The sequence below is a fragment of the Archocentrus centrarchus genome, chromosome 16 (genome assembly GCF_007364275.1).
Source record: "Archocentrus centrarchus isolate MPI-CPG fArcCen1 chromosome 16, fArcCen1, whole genome shotgun sequence".
Classification (NCBI taxonomy): Eukaryota; Metazoa; Chordata; class Actinopteri; order Cichliformes; family Cichlidae; genus Archocentrus; species Archocentrus centrarchus.
This window is the reverse complement of record NC_044361.1, coordinates 33,991,967-34,008,452: the sequence shown is the minus strand read 5'-3', so window position 1 is coordinate 34,008,452 and position 16,486 is coordinate 33,991,967. Positions and strand designations below refer to the sequence as shown.

The window sequence follows — 16,486 nt, the reverse complement described above, 5'->3', positions numbered from 1 at the left end:
ATAGTGTGTGGTGATTATGTGATTAGTACTGTATAACATTACAGAATTTATTATCCATCGATCCACTTTCTTCCGCTTATCTTATCTATAAAGAAACAGAAATGCTGTCCCTGCAGACGTGACTGCCCCTTAGTTCCTGAATGAGCATTATGGGGGGGCTGCTATGATGCCTGAGGGGACAGTCTAAGGTGTTGGGGATCCTTCATGTCCTGTTGGCCATTGAGTCAGTACCTGTTTGTGCTGTCAGGTCTTCAGCCAGCAGGCGTGGGTCACGTCAGGTCCAGCTTTGGTGACTGCTTCTTGCTGTGGGAGGTTGTTGTCTGCTCTCACTTCTATCAGCCACTTGGTGTTGGTGTTGCATGACTTCCTCCCAGATGTTCTGCCAGTATTGCGGGTGGGTCTGTCCTGGTCCTGTTGTCCCCCTTCAGCTGGGTTTACACCCTGGTTGGGTCTTTGGAGACCATTTATTCTCTCTATCTTTATTTTTCAGCTTTGCTGTCACAGCAGCTTCCACAGCCTCACCTGTCTGTGGACAATTATACATTTATTCATTTTCATTCCTTAGATCGTGCTGCAGGTGCAGATATGAGATGTGGGGGATTCAGTTTGTCTTCAAATTCTGATTTTATCACCTGTGTTTCTTTGTGGTGAGATGTTTGAGTCCCATTAATGAGGAATCTGCTCTTCATCTCTTACAGTTCATACTCTTTCCAGTGAAAGGTCTATGATCAGAGGGGGACCTTCTGCTTTGTGCTGACACCTTCTCTTTATCATAAACTGCTCATTTGTTTTAGAGAGGAAATAAAAACCCTTGACAGATGCTTGGATGCATCTGTTTCTAATGAGAGGCGCCGTAACTGTGGATCATCGGGACCTTTCTTTTGTTATCAGATCAAACTGCTGAGTGAATCTGTGGGACGACTTCCTGTTTTCAGACGTTTTTGAGCCGGCGGAGCCCTTTCATCCGTTCACAAACAGAAACAGAGAAAGTTTAGAAACTCGGAGGAAATGGCGGGAAGGATTCGCAGGCGGTCGGGTTTCCTTTGACACTCCATGCTGGATTTCTTTTTAGCTGATTCAGACAAACTTGAATCATCCAATTAAGGCGAGGAGCTCCAGCCTGAACACCATCTGTCCGTTAAAACGAGGAGACGAGGACGACTCTGACTGTTGGGCAAACACTTCGACTGCATGCAGCTTCTCAGCAGCTCGCTGCTAATTTAGGACTTCATCACTTTCAGACCGCATTCACTTCTCTTTTCTGACTTGTGGAGCAGATCTCCCGTCCTGATCTGCAGACCTGTGCCATCCATCTGGAACATTTTCTACACCGTGGGAAATGTGGACTTTTTATTCGGTAATACACGTCAGTGCGTGTGGACAGCAGTGTCTGCAGTTTATTTACAAGTAAATTAAGCAGGTCATCAAAACTAAGGCCTGTGTGGTACCAGTACAGCTCTGAGATGTTCACAAATCTGATCACGGATCTAGAAATGAGTAAAACTGACACATTTAGAAGTGCTGCTGCTGTTTGTGGTTAATATTGTTCAGCATCCCTTTGAATTCAGTTAAAATTAAGTTTGCTACTTGCACGATAAAAATCATTTAAAAGCATTTTAAATTCCAAATATTCCTTTAACACCGCAGCAACTAAAAAGTACAGCAGCATGTTCGGGTTGTAGGAGGCAGCATTTCAAAATAAAGGCGCTGAAGGAGAGGTTAACATTGTGAAGACAAAATCTAATTTAAAACATTCTTTCATGTGAAAAAAATGAAATAATGTGAGATTAAAGTCACAAATTTATGAGGAAAAACGTGGAATTACAGTGTTTTTCAGTCAAGGAACCACATCGTTTGTTTTCTTTAAAATGTTTTCTTTGTCTTCTAAAGAACTGGCGCTTTAATATCTGAGGTTTTCTAAAATATTATCTCAAAAATTCAGATTTTTTTCCTGTTAATAAAAGCCCCGGTCCCCACTTCCTATTTTTATTAACCTCCCATGATGCTTCACTGAAGAGTTTTCACCACGAGTATAATTTAGGTTGAATAATTAAATAATGTTAAACCCCTCCCATCCTAAAAAAAAAAAAAAGTAAGCGCACAGGTGGGATTACAAAAATTCTGTGCCTGAGCCAGTAAGCCCCGCCCTTCAAAATCATCACCTGGTGCAGTGATGCGGCTCTGTACCAGCCAGGTGAACTGCACCTGCAGGTCCAGTTAAATCCATCAGACTCCTCCTTCACTGTGAAAACTGCACTGAGAAAGTCACAGAGAGCCAGATGCGGCTGACGCACACATCACGATCACTGCACAGTTCAGGTTGTGTTCCCCTGAGACACCCTGAGGTGAACTGATGGCGAACATGCTCCTGATCACGAGTGTGGCTCTATGTGACGACTGCTGTTCTCAGGTCACCTGTGATGATCCCAGCATAAACAGTGGACGATGCTGAGTGCTTAGGAAAACTGAGGGAAGTTAATAATCACACGTGTTTGTGCACAACAGGTATGAAAGGTTGAACTTTTTGGTTGCACCGTGGACTAGCTTTCACATATGAATTTAATTTATGTTCATACAGTTAATGGTTGTCTTTGCAATAAACATTTAGATGATCGTCATCGAGCTAAAACTCGTGTTGTTTCGTGCTCTGTGTCACCTGCAGGTGGACCGGACGGAGGTGATCCGCAGCTGCGTCAACCCCACCTACTCAAAGGTGTTCACGCTGGACTTTTATTTTGAAGAGGTGCAGCGTCTGCGCTTCGAGCTGTACGACATCAACAGCAGCCACAACGGCCTGAAGGAGGCGATCTTCCTGGGATCAGTGGAGTGCACGCTGGGACAGGTGAGCCTGCCACATTTCTGAAGGTCTCACCAGACACCCTTTATTGTTTATCGTCTTTATTTAACTCCATGCCTCCCATCAGGGGGTCTTACTTGCATTTACGAAACTTTCCTGAAACAGTTTGCTGAAAACTGAAGTTTCTCTTTTTCCACACATCTGACATCTAAGAGTGAAAACAAATAAGTTCAGAAATAAACAAGCTCGAGTGCCACGAAACTGAGGAGCGAGACTGCCAGAGGACGACTGTGCTGTGTGTGTCTGTGCTTTCACAGGGAAACATTGGGAAGCTGTCAATCATCAGACTCACCTCAGCTGAACGTTTAAACGGCTCTTTTTGTTTTGAGTGAAGTTTGTAACCCTGAAAAACTTCCAAAGCTTCTGCTAATGGATCAAAACTTCAGAAAAACATCAGCAAACAGAGAAAAGTTTGCTCTTTTCTTTCCCGGCTGAAAAGCTAATTGTGTGCCGTATTTCTGGCAGCCAGCAGCTTTTCAGAGGCTCCATCAGAGCCTGAATGCAGCAGACATGAAAAAGTTAAAAAAAAATCTGACATTAAAAAAAATCATTATTTGTCTGCTCGAGGCACAAAATGTGCTTTAAGCTTTCTTAAATAAGAATCTTTACCAGCCTGTCATCACATGAAGGTGTGATAACCAGGCAGCAACCAACGAGGCTGAAAATGAAAGTACCCACTTTGGAATTCCTCCAATGTGGTAAAACAGAGATATTAAAGACATATTTATTACTTACAAACTGAAACAGAACCTCTGAACTTTTAATTTCATGTGCTTTAACTCGTAGGTTGCTGAAAACCTGCAGTTCCTCTAATGTCCACATGAGGCAGTGAGTCATTCGCATAGACTCCCATAGTAAAATGTCCAACTGACAGCAGAAATAAACATGTTTACAGCCTGCTGATAATTTCCTGGGGGGAGAATGTTTTCATAAGTCACCTGTTTAAATTGGATTAAGGCTTAAAGTTTGCATTATTAGGGGCGGGGCCTCTCTTACTCACAGGTGGTTGGCTGTAGCTGCTAGCTGTCTGCTAGGCTTCACCTCAACTGGAGTCCCTGAACTGGACCTCTGGATTGTGTTTGTGTTGTTGGAGCCTTTTGGAGCATCTTTAATGCAATGATCTGACAGTAATATGGCTGCTGTGTGGTTTATTGGACCATGACGCCTCTGCTCCTCCCTGTAGTTTGGTTACAGTCATGGTAACAGTGAGATGAAGCTCTCATTCACAGCATACAGATGCTTGTAAAGGTGCTGTAGGTTCTCAGTAAGCATCATTTCATCAATGTTTAGCGTTGAGCCCACTGCACGTATAAAATGATGGATTTCCAAGTTGTTGCTAGTGGAAATTCCAGGCTCTGGTTGTCTAGGTAACCCTCATATGCCAATCAGCATCCCCCTTCCCTCTAATTGGGAGTCACTTCAATTGCTTGCCTCACAGTTCAACTCAAAACCTGGCAGTTCACATCACCTGCAGTTATTTCACCTGTTGCTACTTCCAGTGTAGACGCCCCTTTAATGAAGGGGATCTTAAACCTAGACAGTCACTGTGACTAGAATGATGACCGGTCAACAGCCTGTTTGTTCAGACACCCAGTGTAACATCCCCCATTGGCTTGTTAAGTCCCATTATGAAGCCATGAAATGAGCGTTTTCACTGTGGCCATCTTGGTGTTTTGAGTCTGCTCGTGACGAGCGAGTCTGACTGTGAAAAAGCAGGTTGCATATCCTGGATAATCCTTTCTGACCCTTAGAGTAACTGACATTTACAGAACTCACTCCATGTTTTAATCTGTATGACCTGAAATGAGTGACTGAGCCCAGACATTGATTAGCATCAGGAAGGCCCTCACTGACTTCCTTTTCCTGTGGACATCTACAGGACTGTTTGCAATCACAGGAGACGGCCCCTGGTGGCCATTAAAAAGAATGCAGGTTGAAGGCACTTCATCTTCATTTTTCAGACCCAGGAGCTGCTTCCATCTTTTATACCAGGGGTATTCAACTCCAGGCCTTGAGGGCCGGTGTCCTGCAGGTTTTAGATGTGTCTCTGCTTCAACACACCTGAGAAGAAGTCATTAGCAGGTCTCTGGAGAACTTGACTGCATACTGAGGAGGTAATTCAGCCATTTGATTCAGGTGTGTTGGATCAGGGACACATCAAAAACCTGCAGGACACCGGCCCTCAAGGCCTGGAGTTGAATACCCCTGTTTTATATTGTCTGTGGTTCAGAGTGGCTTCATTTTATAAAACTGACCTCCTCCTACTAACATTAGCTTACCTGCCACTGTACTGCTTGATACCCAGTATACCTGGCTAACCTTAGCTTGCTCACATTGCTGCTAGATGCTTTGTTTGCTCCTCTTCATGAAGAGCCTGCGTTGGTGTCTGCATCAGGGTTTTTGACCTTTGTGATTAGTGGGCTCTAAGCTAGCATTAGCTGCTGTTGTTCACAGTTGAAGCTGGGAGTGGGAGAGCGGGGCTGAGGAGGCATATGTGTTGCATCCTTCAGCAGTAAAATTAATCTAATACACATGAATCACTTCAAACGTCTGTTTTAAATGAGACTGATGGAAAACAAATAAATGAGCTTTCTGATTTAATTACAAACACATTCGTCCGCCAGCTTGTCTGCATGTGTCAGTGTGACTGGAAGCTCAGCAGCTAAATGCAGTGTTACTGTGTGGTCCCTGTGGAGGATGCGTTCAGGTTATTTCAGTCTGATGGCCGGCTGTATTCAGTGGCACAGAGAGTCCTCATTTTTCTTTGAGATTTGTTCTGTAGAAGACAATTTTCTTTGTTCACAGAGACTGCAGAGCTTCTCTTCATTTCTAAAGAAACTTCTGCCAACTGTGAGTAAATGCCAGTCAGATAACAGAGTGGCAACAGGCAGCCATCTGCTTTCATTACCAAAGTTTGTGTTGAAACTTCAACAGAGCTTTCTGTTGGTGGGAAATGTTTTGGATTTGAGCTCCAGACACAGAATCTATTATTAAAATCACATAATTTCAGGTCTTATGTAATGAAAAGATAAATCCACAGATAATGTCGTGTAAGAAAATCAATGTATTGTTTGAAGAGTTAAAGAACCAGATGAACAGACAGATTTTCCACCTGCTGTAGGTTTCATTAAGAACTGAAGTTGGGAAGTCTGTCAGCTGAGCCTTGTTGTGGATTTCCTTCCGACTGTTTTCAGTTTCCTGCAGGGGAAGTAAAAAATGTGCTGGAAGAGTATTAACATGCTTAGCTGAAGAAGATGAGGACCGGGAGCCAAGTGGGTGATGAAACAATCAGCTCGGATGAAAGTCGGGAAAAGCCTCCTCCTCACCATCATCTTTGTTTCTGCCAGCAGCGTCAGTTCTGCCAGCTCGTTCCGCAGCCAGATGGCTGACGGAGCACCGCAGGTTTTTAACAGGCCTAGAAGAAGCAGTCAGAAAATCCTGGCATACGAGGTGGCAGAGGGGAGAGATTTTGCTCCATAATGAAGTAAAACAGCTTCTTTTTTATCCCGCTGATAGCACAGGTTTGATTCTGCACAGCAGGAGAGTTTTTTAATCTTGGAACTGAAGAGGAAACAAGGTTCAGGAGTATTTAAGTGTATTAAAGAATCTGTTAACGGCTTAGCACGTCCTGACCAGCACCTGTCCTCAAGTCATGAAGAAAAAAAAAAAACATTGAATCCAACCAGAGAATCTGAAGTCTTTAAAAGGTCAGAGCAGTCAGAGTCATACTGCAAATATAAAATACTGCAGATGGAAATAACTGAATGAAGTGAAGAAGTAACAAGAGTAACAAAACATGCTCAAACAGGTCTGTCTTTAGCTGGTTTTTTCAAGGGCTCCACAGAATCAGCAAACCTCAGGTGAACCGCAGAGGCAACCACAGCTGACCTTAAACAGGTGATGATACAAACATTAGGTTTAGACTGTTTGACCTGAGTGAGAGGAATGAAGAGTGAGCTTGAAGAAACCTGAGTCTGAGGGTTTTAAAGTGGATCCTGAATACCGGTGTAGGGGCTGGCTCCCTGTAGCATTTAAAGTGGGGTGATGGGACCATTTAATCCAGTAGGCAGCCTAGTGGTAGCATTTTGAATTCAGGCGATCCAGGACAGATTTACTGAGCGAAGAAAACAGAGAATTTTAGAAGTCGATATGGGAATAGATAAAAGCATGAACGAACATCTCCAAATCCTCTTTACAAACCACAGATGTAAATTTACTGGGGAAAAAGCAGGATTTGGACAGACGTTTAACCCAGGAATGAGCAAAGGTAACCCACATATGCTAACATGAACAGCAGAGGACAAGTGCCTTAAATTAAAAGAACCTTCATCTTATTAGTGTTGAGCTGCAGAAAATTTTTTACTGTCCACTCCCTGACAGTATTAATGTAGTCAGTGTGGATATCATCAGCAAATAAGTGAAAACTACATTTAAAACTAAATAATCTGTCAACCCCACCTACTGTCAGATATAAAGTGAATAAGAGGGGCCCAAGAACTGAGCCCTGTGGGACACCACGGGACAAAGTGGAGGAATTCAGTACAAACCTCAGACGGAGACCGTGAACCTTCAGTATGTCTTCACCTGAAATGCTCTACCATTTATGTAGCCTCTTAATCAGAATCTGATGATAAACTGTGTTAATGTAGAACAGAGGTAATACTAAGACTGAGCAGTCTCTTGCACCAGATGCCATTAAAAGGTCATTAGACAGAACGCTTTCTGTGGAGTGCATGTGTCAAAACCCAGACTGAAATTCATCATGGACAGCATGTTCCTGTAAGCAGCACTAAGTTGTTTGGCCACAAAGAGAACTGAGATGTAGCCCCGTAACGCTCGAGGCGTTTCACCAACATGCATCAGCTTGTGCCTCTTCAGGTGTACAGACCCAGAAACAAGCAGAGCAGTTATAATATCTAAAAACGTTTAAACACTTTAAACAGTCTGACATTGTACAGCAGGATACAAGAATACCAATCAACTCACATTCTGAAGTTTCTACTGCACATGAAATGTTTTTCAAAGTTTTCCTAGTTTCCTAGAAATGTCGTCACTTTGAGGAAAAGACTGATGACCGGCCATCTGCCTGCTGGTGTTTGTGTGGTCTATGCCAATGCTCAGTTACACACTTTACAAAAATTCTCCATCATTTTCAAAAAATATGCTGGATTAAAATTTCAGTACTTAACAAAAATTCCCTCTTTTTATCTTTTATAATGCTGAATGCTGACTTTCTGAAAAAAAATCTGCAGACATTTCTAAACATTCTTTTTTCCATTTTTATAGAAAATGCCATGATTTACTAAAAATTTAATTGCTTTGCAAAAATGACTGCTCTCTAGAAAATGTGATGTTTACAGTCTAAAATGTCTTCGCTCTGTGAGGTGAGACTGGTGGGCTGTGTGTGTGTGTTAACCTGGGTTTTGTGTGTGTGTGTGCACACAGATCATCTCCCAGAGGAAACTGTCTAAAGCTCTGCTCAGACCAGGAGGCACGGTGGGGAAAGCCATCATCACGGTGAGCAGCGCTCTCTCCCCTCTACTCATCCCCCCTCCTCTAACTCTGATTCCTGACTTTGGTTTATTTCATGTTTCTCACCGTAACGTCTCTCAGAGCCCCCCCCCCCCCCCCCCCAACCAAAGTCGCTCAGCTCAGCTGAGGAGGCTCCCTGAAGCCTTCAGCGTCCGTGTTTCTCTCAGCCGTCTGCAGAGCTCCGTCAGCCGGTTTCTCTTTGTGTCAAACTTTGTTTTTGTGCCGTTCACAGTTTGTGACTCTCAGACATTAAAACCTCCATCAGGCAGAGACCGGGATTTGCGCTGGTGCTGTGGTGCCGGGGTCACGGCTCTGATAACGGAGATCGTCTGAGCTGGACCGACCGGATTTTAGGTTGTTTTTTTTTTCCCTCAGAGGACGGGAACGGCGTCTGCTTCTCAGACAGATTTACTCTTTCATTTATCCTCAAATTCACAACTGGAAAATCTCCCTCTGATGTTCCTCTTCACCTCTGTGCACACATGAAATGCTTCATGGGGATTATTTTGAAGGGATTTCTGTGCAGGAAGAAGCCGCAGTTACAAAAAAAATTAAAGCTTTTATTTTCTTCTTCTGGTGTGTTTGTTTCCAATTTACAGCAGTTTTTTTAATTCCTTCCTTTTCTGTACGTTTTCCTTTACGTTCTCCTTTTTACCTTCTCACCTTTTCCTGCTTACTCGACTTGTTTTTTTCCTGTTTGATTTCCATCTTTCCGTTCATCTTCTGCTCTCCTCCTTCAGATTCTTTATTTCAGCTCGTATCTGCACGTGTGAAGTGATGTGGCCTCTGTCCATGTGTGATCTGTGTCTGCACATCATCCATCATCATCTCTGCACCGTGTAAACGTGTCAGGGATCCAGCAGGAAAACAGACATCGTGACATTTATGATAAATGTACATCAGGTTAGAGATCGCTCATTTTTCAAGGCATTGATTTGATGAGTTGTTCGGTCAGTTGGAGGCCTCGTTAGCTCGTCTCAGGTCCGGGACGCTGTGCGTAAATGTGCCTCTTTTCTTAATTAGTTATTAAACACATTTCATGCTGCCCAGAACATTGTGAAGCTTTCAGTCTGTGAAAGTGGATTAAATTTGCTCAGCTGTTCTTATGGTTATGTACCATATAATATGTATTCTTGATGAATTTTGCGGGGATTATGTTCTTTTCCATGTTTACAGCTGGATTTCTGGCAGTGAAAATGCCAAAGAGAGCCTGACAGACTTTTAGGGTTGATGCTGATTCTGATTTTTACAGCCATGTGAAAAAGAAAGTACACATCCGAGGAACCTCGTTTAGCAGCAGTGAGTTGCAGTGATGGTTCATCAGTCTCTCACATTGTTGTGGAGGAATTTTGGCCCACTCTCCTTCACAGCGCTGCTTCAGCTCAGGGAGGTTTGCAGTGTTCATTAATGCACAGCTCTCTGAAGGTGCCACCACAGCAGTCTGGACTCTGACGGGCCGCTGCAGCGCCTTCATTCTTTTGCTGCTGTGCTTGGGATCATCGTCCTGTTGGTGACCCAGTTTGGTCCAAGCTTTAGCTGTGGGACAGACGGCCTCACATGTGACTCCAGAATGCCTTGGTCATGAACTTTAACCTTTAACATGTTAACTGAGGCCTGTAGAGTCTGTGGTGCACAGTCGGAGCTTGGGGTGAATGTGCTGGGACGTCCACTCCTGGGAAGCTTGGCTCCTGTACTGGATGTTTCCCTCGTCTCTGGATCATTGTTGATGATCAGCACCTGGCTGCTACGTTCCTGTTTAATTCCTATGGAAGGAGTAAAGTTGTGCTTGGTTTTTCATAGACTGCTTCTGCAATTTGCCTTCATTTTTATTAAATAATGACACGGTGTAATAAGTCATGTGTTGATATGTAAAACCTTAGTATTCAGAGGCTGTGCCAGCTGGGAACTTAATGTCAGTGTGTGTGGAGGACAGGACTCAAGTGCAGCGCATGAGGGCAGCCAGCGGAAAATGAAGGCAAACTTTTTATTGGCTTATCTGAAAATAAACAAATCCCAGAAAATCCAGCAGAGCACAGAAAGCACGGGCAGCAGACAGGAACCCGGAGACTCCGACAGAGAAAGGAGGGAACAGACGGCTTTACATACTCTGAATCATCAGCAGGTGAAAATGGCTCAGACAGGTGGAGACAGCAAAGGTGGTGCAGACAGTCACTGAGGAGGGAAAAACGGGAACACTGTAGGAAGCTAACCTTCAAAGGAAAGCATGGGCAATGCTGTGAAGCACGATTATAAGGTTAGTGAGCCATGTTAAAGTCAGTGACTCTCTTCTTAGCTGGCTAACTCACCGTGGGAACACATCACCTGGTCTGGAGCAGACTGTGCTCAGATTGGGGTTTTCTCTCTAATGTGGGAGGGTCTTCACCTTCCAGTGCACAGCACCTGGGGGTGACAGTGTTTATGAACTGGTGCTATAGAAATAAAATTGAATTGAATCAGATTGCTTGCAGGACCAGTGCTGTCCTTTGCCATTTTACTTTTTGGATCTTTATCACCAGTTCCTCTGATAATGTGTCTGACTGAAGCAGGTGCTGAGAAGAAGAGGAAAAATCACCACCAAACACTCCTTTTCATGCGAGTGTGCACAGAGACTGAAGCAGAGAGCGTTAACATCATCATCATCACTGACTGGATGTTTTAGAAAGCCTGGCTATGCGAGTGACCAAAAGACAACTAATACCCGGACATGAAGACCAACACACACGAGGCACAAACAGGAACTCTGGGTAAAACTCCACGTCAGTCAAACTGGAGCCAAGATTCAAAACTACAACAAAAACCAAAGATTAATACGAGTGGAATAATAATGAAAACCAAACAGGAATCTAAAACTCAAAAACCCCACAAAACCCTGAGACCATGACATCAATTGAGCCCGCCCACTGTCTGATCAGCTGTATCGTAAACGATTGAGTTGGAGTCGCTCTGGTGGACAAACTATGAAATTACTGCAGCACTTAATGAGGGAAGTGCTACATGCTGAGATATGTTGCCATCCATTCTCTTCCGCTTATCCTGTTCAAGGTTGCGGGGGGGCTGGAGCCAGCTGACATAGGGCGAGAGGCAGGGTACACCCTGTACAGGTCGCCAGCCTGTCGCAAGACCAACACAGAGAAACAGACAACCATTCACACTCACATTCACAACTGTGGGCAATTTAGAGTGACCAACTAACCTAACCCCAGTAAGTGCATGTCTTTGGACTGTGGGAGGAAACCCACGCAGACACGGGGAGAACGTGCAAACTCCACACAGAACTAGCGATTGAGACAGTTAACTTATACGAGAGGTCACAGATCAAAAGACAGACTTTTATACAACCATTGGAGTCGCCCCCTGCTGGTGATCAGAAGGAACGCAGGTTTATACACTTTGTTTAATTTCTTAGAACCTGAAGCTGCCTCTAGCTTTTCTGTGCCTGCGGTCATCAAAACCCTCTGCTGTTGTGAGGGTGTGATTGTGTGACTGTGACGACAGGCCAAACAGACACACTTCTGTGTAACTGCATCTCAGTTCAGACAGCGGAACAGTGAGACAACACTGCCGCCATCAGGAATGGCTGGAAGTAATGGCTTTAACCTGCAGAAGTTTTCTTGTGTCTCTGTAGATATTTAAACAGGAGAACATCGTTAAAAGACGAATGTGTCTGCAGAGTTTTTGTTCCCCTTGTGCTTTTTCTTCTGCAGCAGTGCCCTCAGTTTTCCCGTTAACCTGACTGAGCACTTTGAGCCCTTTGCTTTACATTTGCACGGACTTTGAAGCTAAAAGTTGCTCATTGTTCCGGAGGAGCTCCCTGAGCAGGTTGGCTCGTTTGATCTCAAGGAATCTGATCTGAATATTCAGTGTTTGTTGTGGAGCTAATGGCGGTGCCCTTGCTTTACAATGAGCCCCTTATCAAAGAAATGTGTGTGTGTGTGTGTGTTTTCAGATCACAGCAGAGGAGCTGACGGGCAACGATGACTACATCGAGCTCTCCTTCAGCGCCAGGAAGCTGGACGATAAGGTAAAGACAGCATCTGTCACCCAAAGACTCCCAGTTACCCCTCATCGCTGCCCCCCTCCACTAAAAATCTGTCTGTCTCATGTTTATTTTTATTCAGCAACATAATGAATGTTACTTTTCAGTTCTTTTCAGTGATTTTGGGTATACATTTCCCATCTCTTTGTGGTCATTTGAAGAACTGTTAACTGCTGCTTCCAGCAGAGGGTCCTTTGGGCCCCGGGCCTGTGCCTGACCGGCCCCTTCAGCCACCCATCCATGTCTAAACATCTACATGGTCCTGACTCATTAATCCAAAATCAATACCAAATCTGTGGCAAAGCTTTGTTACCTTTCATTAACAGTGAAGTTAATGGACTCAAATTATGAAGACAAAGCTTCAGTGTTTTGGCTGCTGCTGTGCAGTTTTAGTTTTGTTGACGAACTATTTTCATCATAGTTTTTGTAAACGACCCCTTATTTCATGACGAAAACGAGACGATAACTAAATAAAAACGACCTGAAATGATAAAAACAATAATGAAATTAATTGACACGTTCATCAACGAATGAAAATGAGACGAAAATGCTTGGTGGGGACCACATCCAATCAGAACTGGCGGGACAGGTTGGGAGAAACATTCAATCAAATGTACAGTTGCTCTAAACCTGGGAGGGCCAAACTAACCTGTGAATTTTTTAAGCAGTGCAGGCCTACTCATCAATATTTTATTGTTATGCTCAAACAAGGTCGGGTAAATAAAGATGTTGTTCAATATGTTTGTGTCTGTATTGTCTTTCAAGCATTAACAATATTATAATAACTTTATTATATAACTTTTAATAAATGTTTAATTTTGTGTACGTGTGTATAATGACTAATTCAAGGGAACTGAAGAAAAAGCATTTACATTTTACACCCTTTATATTTTAGTCGACTGAATAGACTGTAGATTTAGTCGATTATATTCTTACACTAATTAGTCGACGAAAACTAAAACTATTCAGATGACTAAATTATGATTCAAACTAAATTATGATTCATCAAAAGACTATGACTAAAACTAAATCAAAATTTGCTGTTAAAATTAACACTGCTGCTGTGTTGAAGCCTCAAGAGGGTGAAGTCATTAACTAATGCTAGTTAGCTTACTTAGCAAGCTGCATTAGTATGGGTGTGATGTGCAGGTGCTAATTAGTGCTAAGTAATAGAGTAAAAACAAATCTAGAATAAAATCTAATCCTAAAATAAAAGTTCACCAAAACCGAACACAGTCTTCTTGGATGGTCTGAACCCTGCAGCAGACGGTAACATTTATCAGATAACTGCATTTAAAAAGCACACACACATCACACACACAACAGGACACAGCAACCGAAGACAGCCAATTTGAGGATTTGAAGTGTTGGATGAGCTTACCTGATGCTCCACCTGCCTGAGCTGGAAAACCCTTCAAGTGGCCACATACCTCACTGAGTTATTCAGGCGGAAGAGTTAGAAGAAAATTCGCCCCACTCAGAGCTGAAGGAGGAAAGTGTCCAAACAGGCCAAACAGTTTCTGTAAGAGGCTGTAAACATGTTTATTTCTCCTCTAAAGTTTCAACACGGGAGTCTGTGGGCACTGACTCACTGCTGGCGCCTCTGCTGGACCCCAGAGGAACTGCAGGTCCCGGTGCTTCAGTGGTGGCTTCTCTGGATGTTGCTCCTGAGTTATGCAGCACTTACATTTATACAGCTTTAGTTGTAGCCTTTCATTGTATCACACATCACACATCCAATCAAATCAAAGTGCAACCACAGCATCTCTGAACAAGATCACAGCAGCAGATTAATGACTGGAAGGTAAACATCACACGTGTCTGTGAGTCTTTGTGCTCGTCACTGACGTTTCTGTACTTATTAAGTGAAAGTATGATGCAGCATTTGCATTTACAGTCTAAAATAATGCCCTCCGTTAACAAGCTTTAAAAGCATTTCTATAACATCAGCACCTCCCAACATACATCTTTAAGCCATTAATAATTCTGACATGCAGACCTCAGTGTTAAAGCAGGCCAACAACACGAGATCAACAATAAGGAATCAGTACCATCACACAGACAGGAAGTCCAAACCAACTATCAAAGTAAAACAGAAAATGACCCAAAGAGACAGGAAGACAGAGAGACAGAAACATGAGGATTTCCTGGTACTGGGTCAGCTGACCCGGCCTTTCCGAGCTTTGACTTTGTTAGTTAAGGATTCTCTTTGGTTCCGGGGTCGTTCAGGATTTATGTGGTTCCATATTTTCCTTTTAGTCTATTTAGTTTGTTCCTAGTCATACTTTATTCCTCCCTCAGTGTTCCTCCCTTGTGTGTCGAGTCTCTTGTAATAAGCTTGTCTTCGTCTTCTGTGATTTAGTTCAGCTGTGCATCGTTTTTCCAGCACTGGATCTGCATATTACTACAACAACAACAACAACAACAATAATAATAACAAAAGATTTTAAAACAACACTGAAATCAAAACCATTATTTGTGTTTTGTGGGCGTGGCCTCACTGACTGACAGGTGGATCCTGATGCTAGACCTCTGTTGTGTTGTTGGTGCCTTCTGAAGCATTTAAATGCACTTATCTGAAGATAACATGTCTTGTTGTACAGCTAATTAGCTGTACAGCTAATTGGCTCCAGCAAACCGACATGATGACAGCGAAAATGCCCAAATCAAAATGTCCACAAACCATCTGGTGGCTCCATCCATCTTTTATATACAGTCTGTGCAGCTTTCACAGGGAAACAAACAGCAAGCACGTGTGTATAAACACCAGGGGGCGCTGCCTCATGATCAGACTGAATGCCCTGATTGTGTATCTTTATTCGTGTTAATGTCAACGTCTTATTTGGTGTAAACTGTGTGTAATTTTTAGGACTTCTTCAGTAAATCGGATCCGTTTCTGGAGATCCACAGACTGAACGATGACGCCACCCTGCAGCTCGTCTACAGAACCGAGGTACACACAGGACATTTACACACAAACACTCAGGTCCTCTACTTACACAGATACAACCATTAGAAGTTACGTTGTTCTTCATGTAAAATGTTAAATTATGAGTCTCAGCGGATCTGCAGCTTTGCTTAGATTGATGAGCTGCTTGGTGAATATTCCCAGCAGGTATATGATCTGATTTTCAGCCTGCTGTACTTCCATCAGTGTGTCTGCTTTGGGTCATGCCAACTTTGCACTTTCCACCACCTGCCTGTTGGGATTAAGGAGAATAAAATGTTAGGAAAAAGCATACACTGGGACAACTGAACACACACACACACACACACACACACACACACACACACACACACACACACACACACACACACACACACACACACACACACACACACACTCACACACACACAGAGCTCTGCCTCCGATTCTCCTTTTTTTTTAAAATAAACTCTGGTAAGTTATAGCAGTGTTTTTGTGGAGCTCTGAGTGTTACTGTAGCTCTTGGAGAAACACCAACTCCAGAACAGCAGCAGTAATTTATCAAAGCTGCAGGTTCGTTAGCTGTAGTTGCACAGCTGGGATTCCTGTCACCACATGGAGGGACATCCTCTCTGATTCTATCCTCCCGTCTTCTATCAAATTTAGCTCCGTTTGTTGTTTTTTGTTTTTGTTGTTGAAGCAACATGTTGACAGCTGTTTCATCCTCTGTACAGTTATTATGAGGCAGAAAGTCAGCTGTGAGCAGGCTTCAGCTGATTGGCTAGCTGTGGGCCATTTCAGTGACAGCGTTTCCACCAATCAGTTAGGAGCAGAAGCAAAACTTTTTCTCTTACATCTATGACTAAAATTAGGCGTGGGCCACCTGTTAAATGAACCATGTGTGCGAACAAAGTGTATTAAAAGATCATTTTGATTACACAACAGCAGTAAAGATGACCCTGATTTAATGGCTTTCCAGCCTCTCTGACACGCAGCGAGGAGGCGGAGCCACTGAGACAGTGAACAAAATCATCACAGGTAAAAATACCAAAAAGACTCCTTTAAGAAACGACCCGATGAACAAGCTTAACAGTGAATTAAAAAGCAGCTCAAATGAAAGCTGTCTGTAGACTGC

The 16,486-nt window shown here is 43.3% G+C and overlaps 1 protein-coding gene across 1 annotated transcript in view; it reads left to right on the top strand.

The window, feature by feature from the left end:
• cpne4a (copine IVa) overlaps positions 1-16,486 on the top strand; it is a 100,346-nt gene that overhangs the window by 40,612 nt on the left and 43,248 nt on the right. The window contains exons 3-6 of the mRNA XM_030749479.1: positions 2,663-2,842; positions 8,303-8,374; positions 12,336-12,410; positions 15,295-15,378. Coding sequence (XP_030605339.1) covers positions 2,663-2,842; positions 8,303-8,374; positions 12,336-12,410; positions 15,295-15,378 — 411 coding nt within the window. The remainder of the gene's footprint in view (positions 1-2,662; positions 2,843-8,302; positions 8,375-12,335; positions 12,411-15,294; positions 15,379-16,486) is intronic.